At 42.9% G+C, this 27,059-nt stretch overlaps 1 protein-coding gene across 19 annotated transcripts in view; it reads left to right on the top strand.

Moving 5' to 3' along the window:
• Nucleotides 1–27,059, top strand: part of UNC80 (unc-80 homolog, NALCN channel complex subunit) — a 123,511-nt gene that overhangs the window by 18,536 nt on the left and 77,916 nt on the right. For 10 of the 19 annotated variants that reach the window (XR_003991487.1, XM_030486765.1, XM_030486769.1 and 7 more), the window contains 14 exons: nucleotides 3,446–3,580; nucleotides 4,196–4,418; nucleotides 5,838–5,978; nucleotides 6,855–7,123; nucleotides 7,755–8,117; nucleotides 8,913–9,059; nucleotides 10,962–11,109; nucleotides 12,421–12,569; nucleotides 14,365–14,531; nucleotides 15,259–15,360; nucleotides 16,661–16,875; nucleotides 17,368–17,474; nucleotides 17,985–18,144; nucleotides 22,861–23,033. Coding sequence is in view for 18 of the 19 variants with exons in the window: in XM_030486765.1 (XP_030342625.1) it covers nucleotides 3,446–3,580; nucleotides 4,196–4,418; nucleotides 5,838–5,978; nucleotides 6,855–7,123; nucleotides 7,755–8,117; nucleotides 8,913–9,059; nucleotides 10,962–11,109; nucleotides 12,421–12,569; nucleotides 14,365–14,531; nucleotides 15,259–15,360; nucleotides 16,661–16,875; nucleotides 17,368–17,474; nucleotides 17,985–18,144; nucleotides 22,861–23,033 (2,499 nt within the window). In the remaining variant the exon portion in view is untranslated. The remainder of the gene's footprint in view (nucleotides 1–3,445; nucleotides 3,581–4,195; nucleotides 4,419–5,837; nucleotides 5,979–6,854; nucleotides 7,124–7,754; nucleotides 8,118–8,912; nucleotides 9,060–10,961; nucleotides 11,110–12,420; nucleotides 12,570–14,364; nucleotides 14,532–15,258; nucleotides 15,361–16,660; nucleotides 16,876–17,367; nucleotides 17,475–17,984; nucleotides 18,145–22,860; nucleotides 23,034–27,059) is intronic. The other 9 variants (XM_030486774.1, XM_030486779.1, XM_030486767.1 and 6 more) reach the window with 6 other exon arrangements.

Raw genomic sequence — 27,059 nt, forward strand, 5'->3', positions numbered from 1 at the left:
ACTGTCCTTTTGCCCTTGCTCAGAACAACCCAAATTCAGTTACTAGTGCAACAGCGCAGTGGTTCTCAGCACAGTGGCAGCATGAATGGGTTTGTTTTCCATAGGCACTGTTTGCAGGAGTGCTGGTTCTTGTCTCTATACTGTGAAACACTTCCCTCCTTTCACACACTTGGCTATTTCTTGCTTCTCCAGGCTGTTTCTCTTGCAAAAGATTCCTTTACTTAGTCGCTGTTCACTAACATTCTTCTGTTAAATCCATTTGGCAATTCCACTGTGTACTTTGTAGCTGTTAACGTGAGGACTGTGTCCAGGGCGTTCTTCCCTCCAGGGCTAGGTTTGATTGCTTTTGGTAACCTCTGTGTCAGTCCTGTGTATTTTTACTGTACTTCATCAAATTGGAATCCTGTTTAAAAGGGTTTCCAATTTGTTATGCAGAACAGCTGTGATGGAGGAGGTGAAACGCTCTTCCATGCAGCTAAAGTCTCAGCTCATGCCCTGCTGCTTTACAACTCTGAGGACTGAGAAATCTGTGCAGTGCATAGAGACACCGAGGCTCTCTTTCATCCCAGCCAGCTGTAGGGACTTAACTGCTGTTCTCAAATTCAGAGTCTCATTACTCAAGGCTCTTCGCTAGTCAGAGGCAAGAATGCCACCTCCAGAGGGTTAAGATTTGTAATTTCTTTCTATCTAAGTGTATCTAAGGATATACTCAAAGCCTGCTTTCTCTGTCTAGGTCTTAAATTGCTAACACAGTCATCATTTCTGCTCAAAGGTTGATCAATGACTTTTCAGAAATACCAGCGCTCTGTGTTTCAGCAGGCTAGATTTAAAGTAGCAGGCAAAAGCTGATTTAAGACATAACCAGCTGCCTGCAAATCACATCAGGGACCAGTAGATTTTTCTGGTAAATCCACATTCTTTTTATTGTTCTGCAGTTTATCAGAGTAACTTCCTGCATCTCCCTAAGCCTCAGCAAAACTCTCACATTTCTTCCTGGTTTCTGTGTGCCTGAAATCACATTTCAAATATGGGCTACAGCAGTTGGGATTGAGAGAACGTGAGTCTTGCCTAGTAAACTAGCAGCAAAGAATGCCAGCACTCCTTGTTGCATAGGAAAAGGAGTACTGGATAGAGTGTGAATGAAATAAATACTAGCTTCCTCTAGAAAGTGGCTTTAGTCTAAACATATTTCAGACCTGGCAACATACGCTAAAGGAAATCTGCATTGCACCTGCACACAGTGAATTCAGCATAAGGAATTCACAATAAGTATACAGGAAGTGAAACCTTCAGAGGCTCACAGACCTCTGCACTAAGATTGCAGAGGCAAAGAGCCAAAGCTTAAATTAAGCAAGCGACCAATGCAGCTGTAATGCTTGCTGCAATGCTAATATCAAGCCAAGAGTCTCAAGTGTAATGGCTTGAGAATTGAGAGATATACTAATGAGCTGGTAGCCATACAGTCATGCAGAAGGAAGGCAAACCAAAACAGAAACAACAAAACCTAGAGTAGCAGCCCCCAAACTATTTTGTTTTCTTATCCATCTTATGCATATCATAACTGCCACATAGTCCACTGCACAAAATAGCCACGTTTTTAATCAGTCTTCAACAGGAATCCAAGCTTGATTCATTAAAGTACGTCACAGACCACACTGTAGATTTAAGGTGATTCTGTAATTTGCTTTTCTAGTGTTTGCTTGATACCTACCTTAAGCAGATTTCAGAACTGGGACTGGGTCTTCCTGTGTGTTTGTACGGTTTCTAATCCACTAGGCCCTGATCCTTACTCTGACCTTTTGGGGACCATAAGCACTTCATAAAACACTGATTTAGAAAGAAATGGGCAAAGATACTGAATCTGGAATAAATCTGTGTGATGAGCGCTCTGGCTGTCTTCAGCCAGAAAAGGCCGGAGAGCTCTAAAAGCTAAGAACTAAGCCATATGGATTACTTGCTGGCCTCGCTGTTGAGAGCACCGAGGGTTGAATCCTGATTTGCTGTCTATAGAATTTATATATGATTCCTCCCCCGAATCTTTAGTTATATATGAAAATGGTTTAAAAGCATATCATGGCTGAAAACAATGGTGAAGAGGAATCTTTCTGTTGTGTGTCTTCTTCATTCTTGTGTTGATAAAATGAATAGGAAGAATTCAAGGGTAGGCTTTGATTAGTCTGAAAAGTCTCTGAAGAATATGTGGTGGCCAGTAGCCCAATACTGCAAACACCATAACTGGTGCTTAAGACTTCAGCTGCAAAGACTGTCATTGGCTTTTGCTGGACCTTCATATGCATAAAACTGCACACTTGTGTACTGCAGAGCTGGCTGGCTCTGCAGGATGCAGTCTGCCTAGGCAGAATCTAAACCTCCTATACCATAGAAGTCCCTTCATCTATTGTGGTCATGTGGCTATCTCTGGATCGAAAGCAAAAAGGTGTTTTAACATGACCCTGTTGTTTAGCTGAACGTTTATGATGGGGGAGCAAGGAAAAGGAGCATCTCCATTGGAAACAAGCTGGTATTTAGGCAAAAGAAAATTACCCTGAGGGAGTTTGGTCAGGTCAGCTGTACAAACACCTCATGAGGAGTGGCATCAGATCTTTAATGAGAACAGATGGCCAGGAGCTGAGCTTATGCCACCTTTTGTAGCAAAGCCTTTCTTTACAGTAGGCAGCTGTAACGCGTTTTCCTCAGTGCAGAAGGGGAGTGGAGTGCCCTCTACTGAAACTGGAGTAAGTCTCAAGGTTTTCACTGTCCTGAGACATTCGCTGCTATATGTCGTGAGACATATAGCTGAGGGGGCTTTCACAAGTATGATGAGAACTGTGATGGACAGATCTTGGAGCACTATTATTACAAGTGAAGTTATATTGCTGATGTAGAAGTTTTAGGTTTGTGTAGTGAGTAAATAGATTCTTTTACAGACCCAGCCTCTCGAAGGGACAGTGCTACTTACTGCAGCTTAGGTCCAAAATACATGCTTAAAGGCATATGTCATTAAGGGCATATTCTCTTAGATCTTAAATAAAATCCTTCAGAAAAGGTAGCCGTTGTGATTGCTCATAAATGTAAACCAAGGCTTCAGGAAGATCATCAGCTACCCAGAGTCATACCTGGCATCAGAATCAGAGTAGAACATGGTCTTTCCATGCCGCTAGACCACACTGACAGCAACACCTGAGGCTTTCTGTGGCAGCACAACGTGCTGTACTTTTTTAATGTGGTTACAGAAATGTTACACAAGGTCAATAATTCCAGGAGCTTCTAAATTTGGTTTGTTCATTTGTTTTTCTTTAAATGTGTCGATAGTGTCTTGTGTAATGAACTGAAGGTCCTTTTCCTTTACAGTGCTCGTGTGACAGCTCTTGGAAGTAGCCTTGTTTTTAAAGCTGGTTATCCTCTATTTCTCCTTGTGTTTACTGTCTTCTTTTGGGAGCTGCAGGATCTTACAATGAAATGCAATGAGGAAGAAAAATCACTAAGTGCAGAGGCATTTTCCAAGGTTTCAATGACTAACTTGCGCAGACCAGCAGTTCCAGATCTCTCCACAGACCTGGGGATGAACATCTTCAAAAAGGTGAGTAAAAGAAAATTGTACTTCAGTATGCCTATGATTCAGCACCTCAATGACCTGCTAAGTAGCAGCCGAAGGTCTGTTTGGACTATGTACTCATGCCATATGTGAGATTGACATCTCTTTTCATTGGAAGTGATTCTCTGTGTTATTACGTAGGTTTTTATATGCACATTCCAAACACAGTACTTTATTCAGATAACTGTCCTGCTAAAACTGCATGAGGAGAGGGTACTCAAACACTGCTGATTTTTAAGTGCTGGTGCTCACTGTAGTTCCAGCTGATTCAGTGAGTTCTTCCAGTGTTTTTGGTTCATGAAGCTGTGAGTTTGCAACCATCCGGGATAATTAGAAGAGTTTTGTGCTCATGGTCTGAGAAGGTCATAAAATTATACGAGGGCATCCATCCCAGTGTAAGGAAAGACTGAGTTCCTTTAAATGCTCACATAGTTCCAGAGTGCAGATAGCAGCTATCAGGGTTAAATGGCCGAGATAAAAAGCTTAGAGTGGAAGGTTATTCTTGGGCCACACATGTGTGTTATCCTTTTCTCTCAAATGGTAGCTTGGATGCCTCAAAGTCTCTACCTGCTCTCGTATCTTCTCCTTTTCTTCCTGCAGTTCAAGAGCCGCAAAGAGGACAGGGAGCGTGAGCGCAAAGGGTCGATTCCTTTCCACCATACTGGGAAGAAGCGGCAGCGAAGGATGGGGGTACCCTTCCTCCTCCATGAGGATCATTTGGATGTCTCACCCACTCGCAGCACTTTCTCCTTTGGCAGTTTCTCTGGAATCGGAGAGGAGCGGCGTGGCATTGAGAGAGGAGGATGGCAAACCACCATATTAGGTGAGATGATGTTATTTCTGCCTCAGGTTCTGTGTTGTTCCTGTCCATAACAGTCAGAGAACAACAGAGGCTTGTTCTTCTTCCATCCTATTGCCATCTTTTGTGTTCCATTACATACCTGTCTGTAGAAGTGGCAACTGTGCTGACAGCAGACCTGAAAGGCCTTCCATTTTAGTTTACTTTCCCTCTGAAAACTTCCATCTGTACTGGAATAATAGCTACTGTAGCAACCTGTAATATCTGTACCACTTGAATACACTTTTCCTGAGTGGTAGCAAGTGGTGTGCAACTGCAGCTTAAAATAGATTCAAGGAATGGTTGCATCCTCTTCTGTTAAAGAGAACTCTCTGGAGAGGCATCAAGTGGTCATTAGGAGTATGGCAAAAAAATATTCAGTCTTCCTCAAGTGAATGCTGGATACAGTAGAAATGGGGTATTGTCTCAGATAGTGAGGCTTGCAATTTTTTGATACTGCAAAGGTACTGTGTTTAAACATAAATATTGGCTCCTTCAAGCTTCCAAGTTCTCTGAACAGTGCTTAAGCTTTGTGTCTGTTTCACAAACTTGCTCCTGATGTCATAGATTTTTCATCCTGGCACCCTTTCTTGGAGACGATAGGCAGCAAAATGATTGCCTAAGGCCATGGCAGAGCCTTCTCATTTTCACTGGCTTAGGTGGCATTGTTTTGGTAAGGTCTCCATCGTAAACGTCTTTGGGACACCAGACAATGAGCTTAGCCAAGCAAAGCCTTAAAGATTTGTATGTATTTTGTCAATGGTTAATATACAAACACCAAGAGATTTGTACAAGCATTAAAAAATCTAGTATCCAAATCCTCCTTTCCATATCTTCAGTAGCTCAAGAAATCTGTTATATTTTGATCTCGAGGGCTCCAGATTTTTGTCCTCCTTAACTTATAGTTCTTTCTCTCTGATATCTCAGTGAAATCGTGTATTTCAGATTCAATTGTCCACAGAGCCTACTTTAGACAGTCCCCCTCTTTCAGTAGGTTCTTTTGGTTTGTAATTTGTTGTATTCCTTTGCTTTAGCACTCCCCATCCTAATACACCTGTTTCTTTTGGATAAGAAGAAACCAAATTCCTATAACCAGCCCCAAAGGGTGGAATCTTTCAGTGCTGACCAGTCTTGTTTTACTGCTGGTGGGTGACACTGTAGGTGTTGGCTAAATCAGTCTGTGCTGAGGGGAAGAGCCTTGCAAAGAGTTTGTACGTTCAGTCTTTATGTCAGTGAGCCCCTGTGAGATACCCCACGATAATGTTTGGTCCTGCTTCACAGGGTCGTGGAAGGCCTTCGCTTCTGCGGACTCAAATCCTTCAATTTCGGACTTCAGCTGCTGTTTCTTACCTCCAAGCACCTTAGATGAGTAAACTAAATACCCATTTATTGCCTTCACCCTAGGAAAGTTTACCAGACGGGGGAGCTCTGACACAGCCACCGAGATGGAGAGCCTGAGCGCCAGGCATTCCCACTCCCATCACACGCTGGTCTCTGATCTGCCGGACCACTCGAACAGCCACGGCGAGAACACAGTCAAAGAAGGTACATTTAACACACCAGGAAAAAACCGTTTCACTGAAATATCAGGAAGCTGAGGAAGGGTTACTGTTTCCTTTTCTGAGTATATGACTAAGTGTTTTTTCTTTCTCCCTCCCCCTGTATCTCTTGAGGGGTATTTTTGTTCTGTGTAGGAAAACGTTCCAAACCTTTCAGGCTGATCTGGTGCAGTTTGTAAAAGGAAAAAAAAAAAAAAAAAAAAAGAAAAATACTTGGCAGCCATCATCAGAGAGAAAGCAGGGTTTGGTTTTTTTATCACCTTACCACAACAGCACAGAAGTTTGGCAGAAACTTGGTATTGCTAATTTTAGTGATTTCCTGGGGAGTCTGCTGGTATTTAATGCCCCTTTGCAGTCCACAGCTGCTGGATTGTGCTGAAAATCACAGGGTTTTTTCTTATTTCTCCTGGTTCCTGGCTTTGAAGCCGGGATAGAAGCCTGGCTTTGAAATTTACTTGAAGCCTCCCTGGGGCTTATCTGTCTTGGAGGCCTCTGCAGAAATAGCAATGCCAGTACGATCATGATGGGAGACAGGATGATGATACAGAGGATTCCCTATGCTCTCTCCGCCTGGCCGAACACAGTGAATTAAGGGATAGTGGGCAGTGACAACAAGATCCTGCACTTGGATCACAACAATGCCACGCAGCACTCCAGGCTTGGGGAAGAGTGGCTGGAAAGCTGACCAGCAGTAAAGGACTCGGGGGTGTTGGTGGATAGCTGGTTTGAATAAGGGCCAGCAGTGCGCCCAGGTGGCCAAGAAGGCAAATAGCATCCTGGCTTGTAAACAAGCACAACCCCAGTTTCCCGTTTCATTATCCTAGAGATGGAAATTTACAGATAGCCATTTTCCTCCCTGCAGTGCGGTCCCAGATCTCCACCATCACTGTGGCAACCTTCAACACTACCTTGGCCTCATTCAATGTGGGCTACGCTGATTTCTTTAGCGAGCACATGAGGAAGCTTTGCAACCAGGTGCCCATCCCTGAGATGCCTCATGAGCCGCTTGCATGTGCCAACCTCCCCCGGAGCCTGACAGACTCCTGCATCAATTACAGTTGCTTGGAGGATACGGATCACATTGATGGAACCAACAACTTTGTCCACAAGAACGGCATGCTGGATCTCTCGGTAATTGGCAAGGAATGAGGAAAGCCAGGTCCCTCTTCTGTCAATGTAGCTGTACCATTGAGATCAGGGGTTTGATGGGCTTTTCCTCCACCTCTTTATATGACTTCTCTCAGCAGTACATAAAGGTCAGTCAGATACACTTGTGCATATCATAAAAGTCTCCTCTGAGATACTGCAACTCCTGTTACTCCTTGCAAGGAGCGCATGTGCATGTGGAATGCACACATCAAATCTTAAGTGATATCATGTAATGGCTGTGTTCCTGGTGCATGCACCAAGTTCCCTACAAACCAGTATAAAGCTGAATAGCACCTTTCTTCTAATGGCACCTTAAAACTCACCTTTTCTGCTTTCCCCTTAATGACTTGACAGCTCCTGACGCACTGAAGCAGTGTCCTCAGGCTCACAGATGTCTCTTGGTTTCCTTTTCTGCCTGACTGTGCCCAGCCTGTGGTTTCTTGTCTTACACCTAGATTGCAGGCTTGAGGGGTTAAGGGTTGTATGTACTTCATTCCGAGTTTGTACTGTGCCTGCTATAACAAGTCTCTGCTCTACCTAGGATTTCCAGGCACTAAATAGCACTTGGGGAGAAAATAAGTCAGACTTTAAATATGATGTTTGAATCTCCCAGGTGGTCCTGAAGGCTGTTTACTTGGTCCTGAACCATGACATCAGTTCCCGAGTTTGCGATGTGGCCCTGAACATTGTGGAGTGCTTACTTCAGCTTGGTGTGGTGCCCTGTGTAGAGAAGGTTCGGAGGAAGAGTGAGAACAAAGAAAATGAGGCCCCTGAAAAGAGACCGAGTGAAGGATCCTTCCAGCTCAAAGGGGCTGCTTCTGGTGGTTCAACTTGTGGATTTGGAGCTCCCCCAGTTAGTGGAGCTGGAGATGGAGGAGAAGAAGGAGGTGGTGGAAGTGGTGGAGGCGGTGGAGGTGGAAGCGATGGAGGTGGTGGAGGAGGGCCGTATGAGAAGAATGACAAAAACCAAGAAAAGGTTTGTCTTGCTTCCCTTTATACAATTCCCAAATGGACTGTAAGGTCTGTTAAGATGGAGTGTGCGGGTGTATGCACCTGCCCTTCTGGTTTCCCTCCTTGGTTTTGCTTTTGCACCGCAATGACAAATTAATTTGTTTTACTCTGGTGCTCAGTTGGGGTTCCACAGAAGAAACCTGTTTGGAAATTCAAGCATTGTAACTACAGCGAAGCAGCTGCCAAAAGCACAGTTTGTGAGCCTTGCATGGACGTTTTCAGTATCTTGTCAAAGGGCCTGAAACCCTTGATCACAATGATTTTTTGGGGGGGTTATTATTAATAAGTTATAAGGAAAGCCAGAATCCAGTGTGAGAGCAATTTCTTTTCTTTGATGGCCAGAAATCATGAATTTTTCATTATTGCTATGAGAATTGGCCAAGAGATGCTGTTGCTGACCTCGAAATTTCTCATTCATAGTAGCATAATACCTAAGACACTTTAAAAAGATGCTTGTTTTTCTGCTCAAGAAAGCCAGCTCTCTGGTTTTTCAGGCAGAATTCTTTGAAGTAAGTGCTGGGTGGTGTTCATAGCAGTTTGCATGGGGCTGTGTATTTCAAAGCATGGCTTTTTGAGGGGAGATGAAAGGGAGAGGGCTGGTCCCTAAGCTTGAAAAATAATTGGAGTAAACATTTCAAGAGTCACAACTCAGTAATGGAGTGTCTGAGAGGAGAAATGGACAGCAACTTGTTAAAAGTACTAGCAAAATACTAGTGGTTGGGACGTGGTTTCACACTGTCTTTCTCTCTGTGACCCTCAGGATGAAGGCCCATCCGTCAGCACCCATAGGCTGGCACTCACAATGCTCATCAAAATTGTGAAGTCCCTGGGGTGTGCCTATGGTTGTGGAGAAGGACACCGAGGGCTCTCCGGAGATCGCCTGAGACACCAGGTATTCCGGGAGAATGTAAGAGAATTAAAGCTCATTATAGTGTCCCCCCTGTACTTTGGACATCAGCTGCTGAGACTGCTGTCTGCCCCTCTGTAGCTTTCTCTGTATTGACAGTAAATGTATTGCTCTTTGCCCTAGCTCACAGCCTGTGTTGCAGCCCAGCCATAGCAGATTTGTAGCTGTTGATGTTATCTTCTAGCCCCTGGGGCTTGCTAAGAGTGCACCTGAGGCCCCGGGTGCATCTGACCACACCAATGAATGGGTTGTCTGGGAAGGGACAAACAAATGGGAGCAAATCCCCTGTGTGAGCTGGTATGTTTTTTCACGTTGGCAGTACCCCAACAGAGTATGCTATTTATAAGAGGTGCAGCTATCTTGGGTTGCATATCTAAATCCAGAAGTCTAGTTATGTCCACCTTTCCCAATGGTGATCATGACTGGTTGCTGCTGGGCTGCTCCATCAGCTCCTGATAGTTGGAGTGCACTATGCTTGCAGGCATGCTAGCGTGCTGCAAGGGATTAGAAGACTCATGCCCTGTTGAAGGGCAGGGTGGATGGTCACTCTTGATTCTTTAGATTTTTGGTTCTGCCCAAGTTGAAGCAGTGGAAGGTGTCCAGGATGTAAGTCCAGACATCTGACTCCGTCTAGAAGTTTGAGTCCCTGAGGTCAGCCCAATTCCCTCTCAGATGGGAGCCTTTCAAAGGCTTTCTCCAGCACATGCCTGCTCCTTGCTTCCTGTGCTTGCAGCAGGGAGCATTTTTGATGCCTCATGAGAATTTACAGTGGCGTAGGTGGGAGCCAAGTGCTTCTCCATGGCTTTGTTTAGCCTGAACCATGCCAACAGAGCTATAATTTGGTTCTGGGATCTGAGCTGGGTGGCTCAGAGATGGATTGGCTGCCTCTGCGTTATGCAGCATTCTTCTCTTAACTGGGCTCCTGGGTACTGGGGAGACTGCAGCAGTAACGTTAGTTCTGGACACAGTGGGACAGATGGGGGTAAGAGAGTCCCAGTGGTAACAGTAGAAAGGTTCTGCACAGAGCACTGGTTGAACACATAGCATAGTCATCAAAATGATGGGTAGGCTCTTATGTTGTGTTGGAGCTGAGCCAGCAAAACATTTAGGCCTATGCATAACATGAAGCATAAATGAATAGGTCTCTTGGAGCCAAAGTTCTTACCAGACTTATTGAATTGAAGTATTTACCGGAAGAGATTTTCCTCCATGTCTAAGTCTGCTGCATCTTCTGTGCATTTGTCTGGCCAAACTGCTTTGCATGCACCATTTGTCTTGACTGCATGGACAATCACATGTCTGAGTTTACTGGAAACTTAAGCCCCCTATTGTAGGTAGCAGGAAAGTTCATGTTTCCCATAAAGCTGATATTTCAAATTCTCTAAGCCCAGCATGCATGGGGTCCCAGTAGGATGGATACCTGTCATAAGAAGTTAACTTCTAATTAACAGCTTTTAAATAAAAAGCTAATTTTTTGCATGATATAAGTTGGTCACTGGGTATAGATGCATCAAATAGGTTGGGTCTGAGCCAGAGGCTGAAAATGCCTGAAGCTAAGAACCTTTTTCACCAAGGCGATAAGTGTGACTGAGATGGGACAGTCCTACTTCATTCATATGCAGTGAGGTTTTACCTTGGGGTTGGGAAGAGGAGGAGAGGCCTTGAGACATGGCCAGCATTGGCTTCACCACCCCCTCCAAACAGTGGCACTCATACTGGTACACTGCCTCTTGTTGGCTTCAGAGGCAAACCTGTCCTCTGTTACAGGACCCGAACCTTCCAGCTCCTAGGGCAGTTACTTTAGACAGCACAGCAGAGCACTGCCTAAGCAAGAGCAAAAAATACCCTGCTCCTCTTAGCAAAACTCAAACATGCACTTTGATGTGATGGATATCATTGCAGGCTCAAAACTGCCTCACAAAGCTGTACAAACTGGATAAGATGCAGTTCCGGCAGACCATGAGGGACTATGTGAACAGGGATTCCCTCAATAATGTGGTGGATTTCCTGCATGCTTTACTGGGATTCTGCATGGAGCCAGTCACTGACAGTAAGTATAGCTGGCATCAAAAACTCTCACTTGAATATTCCTAAGCTGTACCATCAGAAAAAAACATGCCCTTTTCCTTTGAAAAGAAAAAAGTGAATTACTATACGTGGAATATAGTGTATCCTCAGCCAGAGTGGGTCAGAGGAGTTGGATCTCTTCTGATTTGACCACCCAGTGATCTCGTATCACCCAATGCACCTGAAATTGAAGGCCTCTCTTTTGATTCATACCTGTCGCTCATGGCTTTCCAGTGGAAATATTTTCATTCAGCTGTGCCTCATGCAGGAAGGTTTCTGCTTCATGACATGGGCAGGCACCAGCTGGAATGGCCTGTTTTACTCTAGGGTTTATTCTGAATGGAGATATAATTGAGCATTAAAACCCTCTGTTGTGCCTCAGGTGAGGTAGTAAGTAGCAAGAACAGATTGAATAAACAAGAACATGAACACACAGATGCACATGCCTGCAGTTACGAGTGTGTGTGCATGTCTTTCTACCTATATGTATATATGTTTTATTTTGATTTTAAGCTAGGAGAAAATATTCCAGGTGCTATTAGAATGACCAAACATTTAATTTTTGTTTGGTTAACTATTGTTCCATTAACAATGACTGTTTGCAGAGTAGGAGTAGCTCCTCTGAAGCACTTGGTGAGTCTGACTAGTCTATTTGCCTGCCTCTGATCCCAGGCATTTCAAAGAAAGCATCAAAAATATTCTATAGCAGGCTTTTGTGAAGATGTCCAAGGCTGTTTCCCCAAGTATTCATCAAGTATTGACAGGCTCACGCTTTGAAGCGTGGCAGCTCATACAACTTTTGAAAGGCTTTTCTCTCACCTAATCAAACTGGGATATTTCTTATTATAAATGTGTAATTCTTTTTTGACTCTTTCTGAGAGCTCAGGTCACCTTGTGCCTCTTGCAAAACCAGCATTCCTGTAGTGCAGAAGACTTCTTTTTCATGGGTGTTGTCACTTAGCAGCTTAATCAAACATCTCTTGTCCTTTAGAACAGTAAATAGCAAAGCTGGAGGTATTGTTCAAATTTTATGTCTTACTCTGTACATTCTCTGAGACATGGATAAAAGAGTGGTCCTGATCCTTTCAAACCTTTTTCATACTCCAATTTCTGAAAGATTTCATTTTTGTCATTTATTTTAACCTTTACTTCTGCTTGGTGTGGGATTGTGAGAACTGAGCATAAGATATTAGGTGGTGGCTTGCCCATGTGTCTGAATCTCTTTGTATGTATTAAGCCGTCTTTTTTTAAACCATTTCTAACAATGGGGCTTGCTTGTACTTGAATTTCACAGATAAAGCTGGATTTGGGAATAACTTCACCACAGTGGACAACAAGTCTACAGCTCAGAGCGTAGAAGGTATTATCGTGAGTGCCATGTTCAAGTCGTTGATCACTCGCTGTGCTTCCACTACACATGAACTGCACAGCCCAGAAAACCTGGTAAGCACTTGATTTCATGTTAACAAAGTTACTTTTTCACTTGAGTGTCACCAGTGGGGCTTTACAATGAAGAATTAGTTCAGTTTAGCCAAATCCCTTGAGTGTAGCAAGCTATGCAGTCACAGTTGAAACATGATATAAATGTGATGCCCTCCTTATATTTCTGCCTTGGAACCTGGCGCCTTAGCCAGGATGAAAGTTGTGCCCTCTGAATTGCATTTGTCCCTCTGTTCAAGCAGCTTCTGTGTTGTGTTTTATTTTGCTTCCAAGTGGATTAGTAGCATAGTGTGGAGCAAGGGATTAATGAACAAGAGCACAGCCAGCATAAATCAACTTTTAGCCAAAGTTAAAGCCAGTTTATGTGGTTAAGGACAAGCCTGTGGCAGAGTATGTGACTTACTGAACAGCTATTTGGTACATCTGCCCAAGGTTTAAACAAACATTCCATTTACCAAATACCTGGAGGAAAGTAAAGTGCTGCTGCTTGCTGCCTATGTGCTGTCTTCCCAGAGCAGTCAGTAGAATGGATGATGTGCGCTCTCTTCTTCCAAATTGGTGCAGAATCTAGCAGCTAGTTTCAGAACACTTCCTTTATTATCAGAAAATAGCATTCCTTATGGAAGCAACTAAGAAGCACTCTTGAGCTCCATCCATGCAGCAGCACTCTAGAGGCACTGAAGCCCAGCTAAAAGGACAATAATCCTCCACGAAGGGAAGGAAGAAGAACAATAACATCTTAAACCATCAGGATAGTTTATCCAAGTTCTCTTTTCCTGTGGGTATTCCTCCTTTGGAATGTTTTTCAACAGTGATGTGGTGGGATGCAGAAAAACGTGTTACTGGATCTAGATTTGTAAATTTTCCTTACAAATTGTATGTCTTTCTGGACCCTGTTTTAGTTAGTGTGTACCTTTAAGCATGGCACCATCATTTGTGCCTGTATAGAGAACATAGTACACGGAGTATAGGTGAGGATTTCCTGTTGCTGTGTCACTCTTTGAAGTCAATCTTGTGTTCTGTATCTTATGAAACAGAGCCTTTATCAGTATATAGATCCAATTATATGTTTGCTTGGGGTTTTTTTGTTGTTGTTGAAAGCTGGCTGTGCAGTTCCTAGCTGGGAATTTTTGGAATAACCCAAGATCTTTCAGGAAAGTTCACAGATCAAAAATCAGGTCCTGTAAAAAACTGTTCCCTCCATTCCCTTGCCCTCAGATATAGAGGTTATTTGTCATGTCACAGATGTATATGAATGTTCAGAACTAAAAGCAGCCTGGAGTGTATGAGTAGGTTGGGGAATGAGTGAGTCATTCCTCTTTCTTCCCATGATGTAAAGCTCTAAAATAATTAAGTAAAATCCCAAGACACCCACTGGTTTTGAAACATAACATGCAATTTTTTGCACTCTACTTCCCCCTCTCCCCTTAACTTTTTCATGCCTTTTAAGATTTTGGGGCTAGATGAATGGCATAAACCAGGCTTTAACTCATCTTTGCAGCTCCCTCATCTTGCAGCTGTTTTAGCCTCTGATACCTCTACGTCTGCTGTAGCCCATTACAGAGCATGTTCCCTAACAATAATGCTCCTCATTGTCTGCTTCTTTTGAGTGCACTAAATGGAGTTTCCAGCTTTTGATCCCAGTCAGAAAACACAAACCCTGTGAATGGAGAGTATATCACACAACAGCCAGAGGCAGTAATGGCCTGCTGAAGTACCTTAGAAATGACTGATACTTACTTCTTCTTCACAAGCTGCAGACTGAATTATTTCATTTCCATGATGTCTTCCTACTCAGGGCTTGTACTGCGACATCCGACAGCTGGTCCAGTTTATCAAGGAAGCTCATGGGAATGTGTTTCGGAGGGTGGCGCTCAGTGCCCTCTTAGACAGTGCTGAAAAGTTAACACCAGGAAAAAAAACAGAGGAAACAGAGCAAGAGCCAAAACCTTCTGGGAGCAAAAGGTGGGTGTATAGGAGGGAGAAGGGAAATGACCTGCATATGGCTGTATGACTACATGCACTGAACACAAATGTAGAAAGTCTGAGGGCTTGTGTGTTTTATCTTGATAGCGCATGTCAGTTCTTGATGTACAGAATTGTGCTGTGGTAGCAGTCTCCTTTAAAATTTAATGAACTGAGACAGCAATAGATTTGCAGCAGAAAATGTTAACCTTACTCTCATACAAGAGTGTTAACCTAACTCTCATACAGGAGGCCTAAGAGAACAGTGCAATGGAAACTCTGGAAGAAGGAAAGGTTAAGAAAAGTAAGAAGCATAGTGTCAATCCCAAAACACTGTGTGGATGTAGCTTTTAATGCATCACATCCTTAGTGTTATTAATCTGACAGGTAAACCCTGGTATGCAAAACAAGTCCCAGAAGAAGTCTCATCCTGCCATGCTGCTTTATCAGAAAGAAATTTTCTCTGGTGCTTTGAGGCTTGTCACATTAAAATGTTGGGTAAAAGGATTAAGAAAGTTGCAAAACTCCTAAAAGCCTTGGCTTTGCTTCTAAGAGGTGATGACTTTTTCTTGAATGGTTATATATAGAGGCAGTAAATTGATAAAGAGAGGGTACAAATCTAAAGCAGCTCAGCAGTGCTGGTTTCCATGTCAAACAAATAGCTATGTGATGACCATGACGTGGGCCATCCATTTAGTTTAGCTGATGATTTATATTGTGTGTATAGATCTGAGGTGGGAAGCGTCATCATTGACAAAGGCCAGGCATCTGCTGCCCCTGATGAGTGCCGTAGTTACGTCTCCAGCCGCCCAATGCAAACTCCAGAACAGTAAGTAAATACTGAGTTGTTTCACACGTTATTGTCAGTAGCTTCCTTCTGGGGTTAGTACAAATGGGCAGGACAGCAAGGACTTATCTCTTTGGGTGGTACAACGGGTGCATTGAGTGTCTGTTCAGGAGCTACCGATAAAATCCAGGTAATGCCAATCTTCAGTGCTGCCAACTGGACCCACCCTGATTTCGACGGGAACCAGCAGAGGTTTTCAAATCACCATGCAGTAGATGTGTCAACATCTCCTACTACCATAGCCATCAATAGACTGTTAGTTCCTCAAAGAAGTCATCACAGCTGTTCTCTGTGCTTTGTTGGTACTTCTGGGGGATGATTCTATTACTTTTCAACTTCCAAGTTGTTGCTAAGTTGTTTACTACCTCGCAAGAGCCAGCCTATTCCTGACCTATCCTGGGCATGTAGTCTCCAAAGATTGGTGCATTTCCCATATCAGCACAGGTGCTCTATCAGTTTTCTTAATGAGCAAATCGACCTGCTGTTAGGCATTGCATGTTTGAAGCCTCTATTGTCCAAAGAGTTCAGCCATTTAACACTGAAGTAAATTTAATCGATGTTATAAATGGCCACTGGTCCCTAATAACTTCATACGAGTCATTTAACTTCACTGTGCCTCTGATTACCCATTTGTCTTGTTAAAGTGCTTTGAGATGCACTGTATGAAGGCATTGCACAAGGGCCCAGAGCTCTATACTCTGTATTCTCCTCCATTAACTGAGCCTGCAAAGTCTCACTGTTGCTGAGGCTGCAAGAGTAACACCAACCCATTTACTGCTGTCCAGAATTGCAACAAGCTGTTCTGCTCTGAGCCCTGCCATAGCCATGGGAGAGCTCAAGAGTATAGGAAAATATGCTGTCCCCATTCCAATACCTTAATGAGAACTGTGAACCCAGCAGGTTCACAAATGGCTGTCGTGATGTCCAAAGCCCTCCAGTACACCTGCTTGTAGAAACCACCAGTATAGTCTTATCAACATGGACCATTTTGACCTAAAGAAGATGATTTCTTTTTCACGTGTAAGAACTAAAAATTGGAATGGTCTGTTCAGTGGGAAAGTGCCTCAGGGTAGAGAAGATGGTTATTTTGTGCCTTGAACAATATTGAGCATGTTGTCGAACTTGATTATGCCCCAATGGGAAAAGCATGTTTGGAATTCAAAATTAAACATCTTTAAAGAATAGAGAGGTTAGGAGGGGGCTGTGGGAGGGAGGCCTCATTCCCCTGAGCATCCAAACTTCACTGAAATGCAGTTCATGCTCTGCATTCCTTTTCTTCCAGTGATGAGCAAATCCAAGGGGCCGTTCTGGGACGCAAGGACTTCTGGCGAAAGATGTTCAAGTCACAGAGTGCAGCAAGTGATACCAGTAGTCAGTCTGAGCAGGACACATCCGAGTGTACCACTGCTCACTCTGGGACCACCACGGACAGGCGTTCCCGCTCCCGTTCCCGACGAATCTCCCTTCGAAAGAAACTCAAACTCCCCATAGGTAAATGTATGTCTCTTCCTGTTCTATATACATATTGCATGTGCAGAGAAACACAGATATATCTGTCTTAAGAAATATTGCAACAAGTTCCTTATTGTCCAAGTATATTATATATTCTCCCAAGGGAAGCTGGGAAGTGCTGCTTTCCATTTTACAGATGGGGAGCTGCGAAAAGGGAAATGTAAGCAATACGCCAAAGGTACCAGAGGATATCTGTGGCAAAATAGATTATAGAATCTGTATCTGACAGGCATTGTTCTTCTCTGTAGAAGAGAAATAATTCCAAATAGAATTTGACAGATAAAGAATATATCCTTTACAAGTCCCAGGCCTGGCCATGCATAGTAGTTAATACATGTATAACATGAAAAAGTTGCCTTCTCCTTTCCTTCCACCTTTCCATACCCTAGCTTTGGAGAAATATGCTGCAGTTGCTAATAAATAGATTCTGCTTGGAAGCATTTTCAGAGTTGTCCTGAGTGGCTTATTCTGCAACAGGGAACTGGCTGAAGCGCTCCTCCCTCTCTGGCCTGGCTGATGGGGTGGAAGATCTCCTAGATATCAGCTCTGTCGACCGCCTGTCTTTCATCAGGCAGAGTTCCAAGGTAAATGTGTCAGGCTGAATTGCAGAGAACCTGGGAGGACAGGATCTGTCTGGTTTTATCTGTCCAAGGAAACATTCTACTCATCATGGACATTGCAGCCAGTCAGACTCGGTCATAGAACCTTCAGAGTAGAGTGCCATGGAAATTTTATGCTGGACTTTTGTGGCTCACGGTGAAGATTAGGTTAAACCTAACCGACACTGTACTTGTCAGTCTGCTTTGGTTCACTGGGAGAGAAATGCAGGCTGTCAACATGCTTAAGGTTGAATTGTTGGTCACACTTCTCCTTCCTTCTTTGTGCTTTTACAGCCTCTTGCGAAAGACCAACCCTTTAAGCAGAAAGCTTAAAAGATGAAGTGCTTCAGCGTACGTAAATCTGTGCAGACCCACTTGTGTTGCTATGGTGATCCACTGTGCTGCAGCCCTTCTGTAGCTGCTTTATAGCTAAGCAAGGAAGACCAAGAGACAGTGGTATGCCACAACCTCACCTGGCTCTTTGTCTTTGCACAGGTGAAGTTTACCAGTGCAGTGAAGCTGTCAGAAGGAGGGGGGCCAGGAGGTGGCCTGGACAACGGGCGAGATGAAGAGGAGAATTTCTTCAAGCGTCTTGGTAAATGGCGCACCTGCCGAAGACACCCATCCAAGCTTCATCACACAGAAGAAAAAGATGGTTAGAAATCAGGGTTCTCGTCTCCTTTTTTTCTTTCCTTTAAACTTTTTTATTTTTTTTAAATCTCTTTCTTTCTGTATTTCACCCCTTTCCCTTTTTTCCTGCTTTTTCCATAGGTTTTGTATCCATTCTAGCCTTCTCCAACTTTTTAGTCTTTGTAACTGTTTTCTTTCCCTTCCTTCTTTCTTTTGTTTTGATTTAGGAAAAAAAAAAAAAAAAAGAAAAAAATCTAGTACAAGTCAATTTTCTTTAAAAAAAATCAAATAAATTCTGCAAATGCAACATTCGGGCTTTTAAAATCAAATTGAATTTGATCAATACACTTAAAAAATGAATGCTTGCTTCAAAGCACTTATTCAGTTCCAAATTAGGTGTGTAAATCTTTCATTGCCTAATATAACAATGGGTGTTCCATCAGGTTTTTTGTTTGTTGTTTTTTTTCTCCCCTTCCCCCTCCCAGTTTGTGACCATTTGACAGTTCTAGCAAAGACCAGCCCAGAAATGGCAAACCCTGCACAAACCTTGTTATAATTATCTCTTTTCTTCTGTGTTTGCATGTCTGGTGTCTGCATACCATTCGTTAGGGATGCGGTCCCTTTTTCTTAGCACACAGCATCATAACAACACCACTACTTTTCCTTTCCACAGAAGTATATTTAATTGCAGTGTATTCTCAAAAGCAGCAACGTTTGAAAAGTGCCTTTATGAATAATAGAAGGTCATGATATATTGTGTTTTAAAATGTCATGCAGTCATTCACATGCTCATGTCCTCAGCTCAGAGCTCATCCTTGTTGTCAGGGAGACAACCTTGTATCTTGATGTTCAGTTACTTTTTTTTCCTTTTTTTGAAGAAAACCCAACCTGACTCCCAAAAACACACAAAAAGGAGTAGATTTTCTTTTCCACCATGGTTTCTGTAGCTTTACAGTAAGTTACATTCTCTGGCATTGTGGTTTTATTTTCTGACATTACCCTTTGACACTGCATTGTGCCTCTTTTTCACCATCATCTGTCCCAGACCTGCAGCGTAATGCATGTAAGGCATTATTCAGGGAAGTGATTCTAGCAAAGTAGGAGCAGATCTTACCAGTGTAAAATGGTCATCATTCTGCCACTGCAGAAACACTGGTGGTGGTTTTCAAACAGGAGATTTGAAAAGGTGAAAAGTATCATTCCTTTAGAAGGAGAATGGATGAGCCCAGCAGCTTGCTGTAGCTCGGTAGCTGAAGGTGAGTATTCCCACAATGGAAGGAACTGCATTGTTTTCTTCATCCACTACTGTGAGCTGAAGTAGGTGTGAAATGCTTCCACCACGTTTTCTTCCAGCCCTCACTGGGAACAAATAACTGAGGGACAGTGAGGCTTTATAGACTGCCACAGCTGTTTCCACAGTGCTCATGTGAGGTGTCCTTCATATTTTCTTGTAGGAATTGGGGTTTTTTTCATCTTGCTAATGCTGATTTTATGCCACTGTGAGTTTGCTTCTGCCTGGAGCACCCATATTCTTGATTTGTTCACGACACTGATTTGTTCTTGGCCCTGTGAGCATCAGAAGTCTTGTTCAGTATGCATGGCACATCTTGTGTCTATACAAAACTCAGATGACACATTAGTATTAGCTTTTGGAGCTTTGGAAGTGTAGCCCATTCTTCAGTCTTCTGTGAGTAACATCAGAATTTATGTAACTAATGAAGAGAACTTAAAGCATCTTTTACATGCCAGAGAGAGATGTACATTACACATGCTTGGGTTTAACATATGCATGCATTAGAAATATCATAATAAAAGTGATGCAGTGGGTTAAAGACAGACCCCTTAATTGTTAGTATGAGAAACAAGCAAATTGTCCAGTGGTGCAGATGGGGAGGGTTGGGCCATTGCCTGATCCCTAATTGAAGCAAAGAGAGGGTATTTTGAGTTTCTAAGGCAAAGTGTGACAGTTAAGGAAGTTGTATCACCATGTCCACAAGCATCACTGGTATGCAGTGGTGTGGTAAGCTACATACCATTAGCAAAAGTACTAGAGTAGTTGTACATGCCTGTGTGTATATGTACTCGCATGTGCAAAGTGCAATCAAGGTGAGGCCTTTCCAGGGTGGGACAGTTCGTAACACAGTAGAAATTTCCAGTGCTTCTGTATCTTTTGTAAAGATCAGCAGGCTTTATGTGCTTGTAGACAAGAGAATAAAAGCCTGTTGAAGGTGGATGGGCATAGTATTAAACCCCTTGATTCTGACCCTAAAGCATTGTTTTGGAACGTAGTTCTGCCTTCCCATTCTTGTCATTCATGATTCTTTACGTTTACTTTGCTCATGCTTTTTCCGTATGGTGTTTCCTCTTGTGTTTTTGGGTTTTTTAACATAGTAGACCAAATTTAAAAGAAAACAGAGAGGAGAAATTGCAGTAAAAAAAAAAAAACCAAACAAACATAGAATAATTTGTTACATCATTTATTAATCGTAATCTTCATTGTGATATATCATCTAGACCACTGGAAATTGTGTGTTGGATATGTATGTAAAGCATACGTGTGTGTGTGTGTGTATCTGTATGTGTGCATACGTATACATATATATACACATATATATGCACATTCATGCATAACAAAATGTTTTTATTAATGATCTTTTTACCCATACTAAGAACAAAGCATATATACAGAAGTGAGTTACAGTATGGTTACAGGAGACCCTTAACATTCCTTCAGCCACTTCCTGAAGACATTGCAAGTGACCACAGAAGTGGCCAGGGTGTTCAGGGCACAACGGCACAGGCAAACCTCAGCACATGCTTACTCCAAGGGGTGATCTTGCGTTTTCCCAAGCAGCAACTGTGATGGTGGGAGGTTGGGCATCCAGTGTCCTCCTAGGTTAGGCAATGGTCTCTGCTCGCTGGGTGAGATCTTCGTGCAAGGCTGAGTCACATTAGCACTAAGGCAGGGAGGACTCCCCTGCTTACAGCAAAGCTACTCCAGGATGGGCATAGTGGAGGATGGTCATCAGCTGCCTCTGAAGGATTCTCTTGCAAAGCTTCGACAAAGTGCAAGCCTGGGACTGCAAAGGGCTGTAGTGACAGTCTGAGCCCAGATGGACAAAGCTTCTGCTGGATCCTTATACTGGGAGTTAGGGAGAGGCCTTAGACATGCCTTTCTGTATCAGAAAGCCAAGTTCCTGTTCTTTATCTCATATAGGCACAGCCTTAAAAGGGCCCTGAATAGGAAGACATTTGTTGGTATCTCAAATAACTTAGCATTACAACAGTCATAGCAGGAATGCTCAGATAGCCAGCTACATGGTATAAGGAAACAGGAAGAGTTGGAAGAAAAGGGTATTTGTGCCTGCTCATTTATGTAAGTGTTCTACCTGTTCTTTCTGCTTTATTTGTTTGCGTGTTCTGTTTTGATGAAGTATTTCCCAACATAGGAACATTTTGTTTACTGGAAAACTATGTACAGCTTCATTGGAGAGAGAAAAGCCACAGTTGTAAAGAAATCTGTTGAATTTTGATATACCTGCTTTCTGAGGAAAAGTGAAGACCTACATTGTCATTTTCTGTTGTGACTATTGTTTGTGGTACATAAGTTCTTTCCAAGTAATTCAGGGGAATACAATTCCAACGGGACTTTGAGTTTCAGCCATTCTTCTTTCCTGAGGAAGGAGAAGTCACAAAGTTCTGTAGAACTGACATTTTGCCGCTTGTCTTTCAAATCTATGTTTAAACTCAGTCTTGAATTCTCATTTGGTGTTCTCTTCTTGTGCTTTATTCTTCAATATTCTGTGAACTTTCGTACTTTCACATATAAACAGGGAGAGTATTATGGATAAAGACTCCCAGAAGCTGACTAGTCTCGTTTTGACCAGCCACCTTGCCCTTGCAACTACTTCTTGATTTCTCTTCTGTGTCTTTCTACCACTCTCTCAGCTCTGGCTACCAACTGCATAATGGTCTTCTGCATTCAGAGGTGTTCATTCCAATCAACAGTGGGATTTGTTGATTTATCATGTGAACTCTATACATGGAATTTAAAATCATGCTTGAAAGAAGCCCTGGAATGGGGTGCTAGCTTCATTTTCAAAAGGAGCTCTTATTAGGGAGCTTTCCATCCCAAAGAGTGCACTTCAAGGGAGAGAGACTGGAATGATAACGATACCTAGGAGTTGAGTCCAGTCTCTCTTTGGCTGTTCTGGTAATTGCAGAAGATGTACAGTACTTGATTTGTGCATAGAACATTTCCAATATTTGCTACTCTTTTTTTCTGTCCTAGTAGATGATATATTGCTAAATTGACACATGAGGGATAAGGTTTATGCGTGCTTCCTCTTAAGGTAAACTTAGAGGCAATAGAGAAGTAGGAGATTATTCAGGAAAAACACTAAGTAAGATGGTTTGAAGAGGTGGGGAGGAAGGGACATATCCTGGTTCACCTATGTTGGAGTAGATCCTGAGCTTCAACACTGAGTATGGTGGAATTATTTTGGGCAAACATCAATATTATCAAGCGCAGGATCGGGCTTGCTCTTAGGCCTATTTCATGAAAGTCATGAATCTTAGAAAAATGTCCCTGTTATCTTCAAGGTAGTGTGTAGTTGAGGAAGGGCTTTAGGCCAAGACTGTACTCATCAGGATTTTTGTTCCACTTTTTTAATTGGTGAGAGACTGTGTTTCCTTCTCCCTACCCCTCCCTGCATCCCCTCTGTACTCTCTACTTCTTTAGGTTGCCATAGCTTTGATGATCACTTGACCTCCAACCAAGAAGGAGGAAAATCCAAGAACGTTGTGAACCTGGGAGCAATCCGCCAAGGCATGAAGCGCTTCCAGTTTCTCCTGAACTGCTGTGAACCAGGCACTATCCCCGATGCCTCCATTTTGGCAGCTGCCCTGGATCTTGTAAGTCATTCTTTGGTGTATTTTTACCTGCTGAGTGAGAGCACGTGCGTACGTGGTGGTCCACTGTCATTCACTAGTGCTGTTCATGCCCGCACAGAAAGCAGGTAAAGCCTCACAGCAGTGCCAGCTGGTGGTGCTGTTATTAGGTGGAGTTCTAACATCTGTGGCTGGATGAAAATGCAGGCAAAATTGCTGTATTTTTTATTATATGGCTTCCCATAATCAGATTATTGCCAATGCAAAGCTTTTATTATCAGACTTCAAATTTTACCCACAGCCATTCTGCTTCTGGTCCTAGTGTCAATAATAACGTAAAGAATAAGGATCGAAGACTGGCTAACTACCTGGAGAGGCATAGGAATTCCACTCAGGAGTTCTGACAGAGTTATAAATACAACACTGAATCACCACAGTGTAGAAAATGCCGAATGTCAGAGCGTGCATGCTTTTAAATGCAGATATTGCAAATTTGCAGATCCAAATCACTGAAGTGACACAGTTCTGTCCCTCCTGAGTGTCTCTTCTGTCTCCCTCCTTTCCTTGCAGCTGCTGGTTTTTTCACAGTCTTTTCCATTTCTAAAGCAGTGGCCTTCAGCCTGTGGTTCATGGGCCAGCAGGGCTCTCTGAGGTGCTTATGTGACAAGCACAAGAATGTGACAAATACAGCTACGAAAAGCCAATTACTAGTAACTTCTCTGCACAGTGCTCTTCTTCCTTCTATAAGTGCTTGGATGTCTGCAAACTGGAAAAGATTGAAAGCCACTGCTCTCAGAGCATCCATGTGCTCTCTATCCCTTTGTCTTCCCGCTTGCCACCTCACCTCTGACTGTCGTGCCATTTGTGCTCATATTCAGGTTTTTTTCCTCGCTGCTGGAGATGCCATGCTCATGGACTCTCCCATTCTGCTACTGCTATGCCCTGAGCTGTGCTGCCGTGCCTGCTTCCTAGTTGTAGGGTTGTTACATCCCTATGTGCACCACTCCTTTCTACCACCTTCTTACCCTTGCACCCTTAAGCTGCAGATTCAAGCAAGTCTGCATTAATACTGGCCCAAAGTCGCTGTTGCCATCAGTCCACATCTAGCTCTGCTGTTTGGACTGGTCCCTGTCCATCTCTTCCCTAGCTCCCACTCTTCCATTGTTGTCCCTCTGGCTGGGAGCTATGGAAGCAGTGGCTGATAGGAAAGCCTGTCTCATGCTCTCACAGTCAGAAGTGGTTCCTGTCAGTCAGGGTTGCAAGTGGGCTGGGAAGGTTGCTGGGGGAGATAATCACTGCTGCTGGGTGTGCTGCACAAAGACAACTTCATTCTTCAAGCCTGCCAGGCTGCCACCCCATCGTGAATTCTAAGCAAACACAGGGAATGTAGGGCACACGGGCAGGAAGGAGCACGTTGCTGACAAGTACGTCACTAAGATCCTTCTGAGGATGCACTACTGTGTGTGCTAAAAAATCAGATGATAAAACAGGGGTTGGCAATTATGTCCCTATTGCCTGTAAATGTCTTGTCTTTTAATTTGCCAAATGCTTAAGCTACCAACTTACTTAGTGCCCATGTCTGAAATCAACTGAAAACTACTGGTCACAGTGATCCGTTTGAAGATGTCTGTTCTGACTTCCAGAGCTGGCTTTTACAAAGTAGAGTTTGACCCTGTTCTTTCCACTGAATGATGCAGAAGGCTTTGGTATCAGAAGTTCTAGAAGGTCTGTAGGTAGAGATGAAAGAAGCCTTGTTCCAATTACAGACTTGGGAGACTCTGCTCAGCTGGCATTTTGTCTACAAAGTGTTGGAGATCTATGGAAGTTAAGAAGTGACATGCACTGCAGGTATCAAAAGATGACAGCTTGTCATCTCACTGTATTGCTTAATGGCAATGTATGCTGTTATGGAAAGTTCCCACATTTTATGTCAATAGAGCACACCCAACAGAAAACTCTGCTTTTTTAACTTCTGTTTTCAGGCTTTTGAAGTAATAGCTTGAATCAGGTTGGATGCAAATTAAAAGCTTCTTAAGTAATTTTATCCAACCTAGTTGCTGTGGCAACCTTTACAAAATGAAAGGCAAACAGCTCCAGTTTCAGTTCTTTCACAAACTTTTCGAGCCTGCTTTTTCCATGCAGATTTTTGAAATTCCATTCATATACCAATTTGAAGAGCTTTGGTCAGCCTGGATGTTTATACAGGTTGGCCACAGTGGTTTAAAGAAACTGGAACAGGGAAACAAAGGCTGCATCCTTATGCAGGAATAATTTGTTTTAAACTGAGTGTTGCCTTAGGTTTAGTAACTTTATAGTTAACATGTTTTCCTGGAAGAAGCCTCCGTCCTTGAGTGAATTTTATACAACTATAATCAATTTATGGCTTTGCAAACATTCAATGACAATTGGTAATGTGTTGCAGACAGTTTAATCCTTTGGTCACCAGCTTAAATCCGGACTTGGCAAGAATGAAATTAATTTTCTTTCCTTTTTTTAAGAAATGTTGAAGGTTGAAGGGCAAGTAATATGATATTTCAGTCTGTGGTGAAGTTTCTGTGAGGGTTCTAATAAACTGCTGTTGTATAAAGATGTTAGATAAAGCATCCTAATGGCACTAATGTAAATGACTTCCATGGGGAAATACAAGCTTTCCTTTGGCCAGTTCAACAATGTGACACCTATCACCATTACATTTCTCCAGTAAGATGTGTGAGCTGATCTATTCTAACATGTAAATCTCTTGTCCTTGTTGAAATGCCATAGTGGCACTGCTTTATGGCAGGTTTGAGTTGGAGAGGACCTACTAAGTATTGGAACAGCAGAAGCAAAGTCCAAACTGCAAGAATACTTGCCAGTATCCTGACTCCACATCAGCCAGGGTCTTAGGTGGCCTCTGGTGTTCCCATGTCCCTGTTTCCATAGCAGAAATACTTGTCCATAGGAGGGTGTATGACCTGGAAGGAAATCAGAGATTGCTCCAAACAGGTCCCCAGAATAGATGACTGGGAATGGGAACAAAGAGCTGTGTCATGGATCGTTCTGGAACTATTTTTAGATATAATCAGAGAGATTCGAACTAATGTTTTTGAGGCAATTCTCCAGGACACTGGTTAATAATTTATTCATGACCTGTCTTCATATACCTGCTAAGCTATTTCCCGTGCCAAGACTTACCTTGTGGTTAGACAAAGCAGAGCTGTCCAGTCAGCATCTTTTGGCAGTACTTGAGTTTATTTACTCTTAAAAGTAGATTGTTGCTATTTTGCACTTTTTTACTTCTCCTTGAAGAGACAAGTGCAAATGAATTTTTGCTCCAGGTGCCTTGTGGAACATAAGGAAGGGCACAAGAGATTACCACTGGTTGATTAGTCTTACAGAATTCATTGTCCTTGAAAACAAAACTGGACTTAAATGCTCTGCAGTCATCAACCTCTGCAGAATCAGCTTTACTTGAACAGTCATGTGATGCTGTAAAATTCCAAATCCATTCTGTATTTGGTACCTCCCAGCCAGGTCATTGCTTTTGCTGTTGCTAGTACGGATCAGGTTATCTGTTGGAAAGGTCCAATGGGACTACTTGGAATTATGTTAAGAAAATGGTGGATTCTTACTGATGTCAATTTGTACAGTAGAAGAACAATTTTCAAAAGGCAAAGCGATGCAGTAGGTCTGGTGTTGAAAGTGGACTTGTGAATAGTTTCCAAAGCACGGGCAGGCTTGTGAGAGTGTTGCTGCTGTGTTAACTTTTGACAGTGACCACGGTAATTTGTGTTCTTTTCAGCTATGCATCACCTGCCTGATTCATTTCTCTCCATTTGTGATGTGTTTCTCTGTGGTGTGAATCCATCCCTGTCCATTCTGTCACATCTTCATCTTTCTCTTGCTGCTGCTTCAGGTTTCTCTGAGCCTCAGGTAAGCAATCACAGGAGCTTGTGCCTCCTCCTTCATGCAGGAGGTCTTTTCAGTGATTTTTAATTTGAAACGTCTGTTCCTCCCCTTTTCCCCCCATCCTACATATCCTGCTTTAGTTATAATAGTTGAGTGCTTCCG

Source organism: Strigops habroptila, chromosome 5 (assembly GCF_004027225.2).
Source record: "Strigops habroptila isolate Jane chromosome 5, bStrHab1.2.pri, whole genome shotgun sequence".
NCBI classification, from domain to species: domain Eukaryota; kingdom Metazoa; phylum Chordata; class Aves; order Psittaciformes; family Psittacidae; genus Strigops; species Strigops habroptila.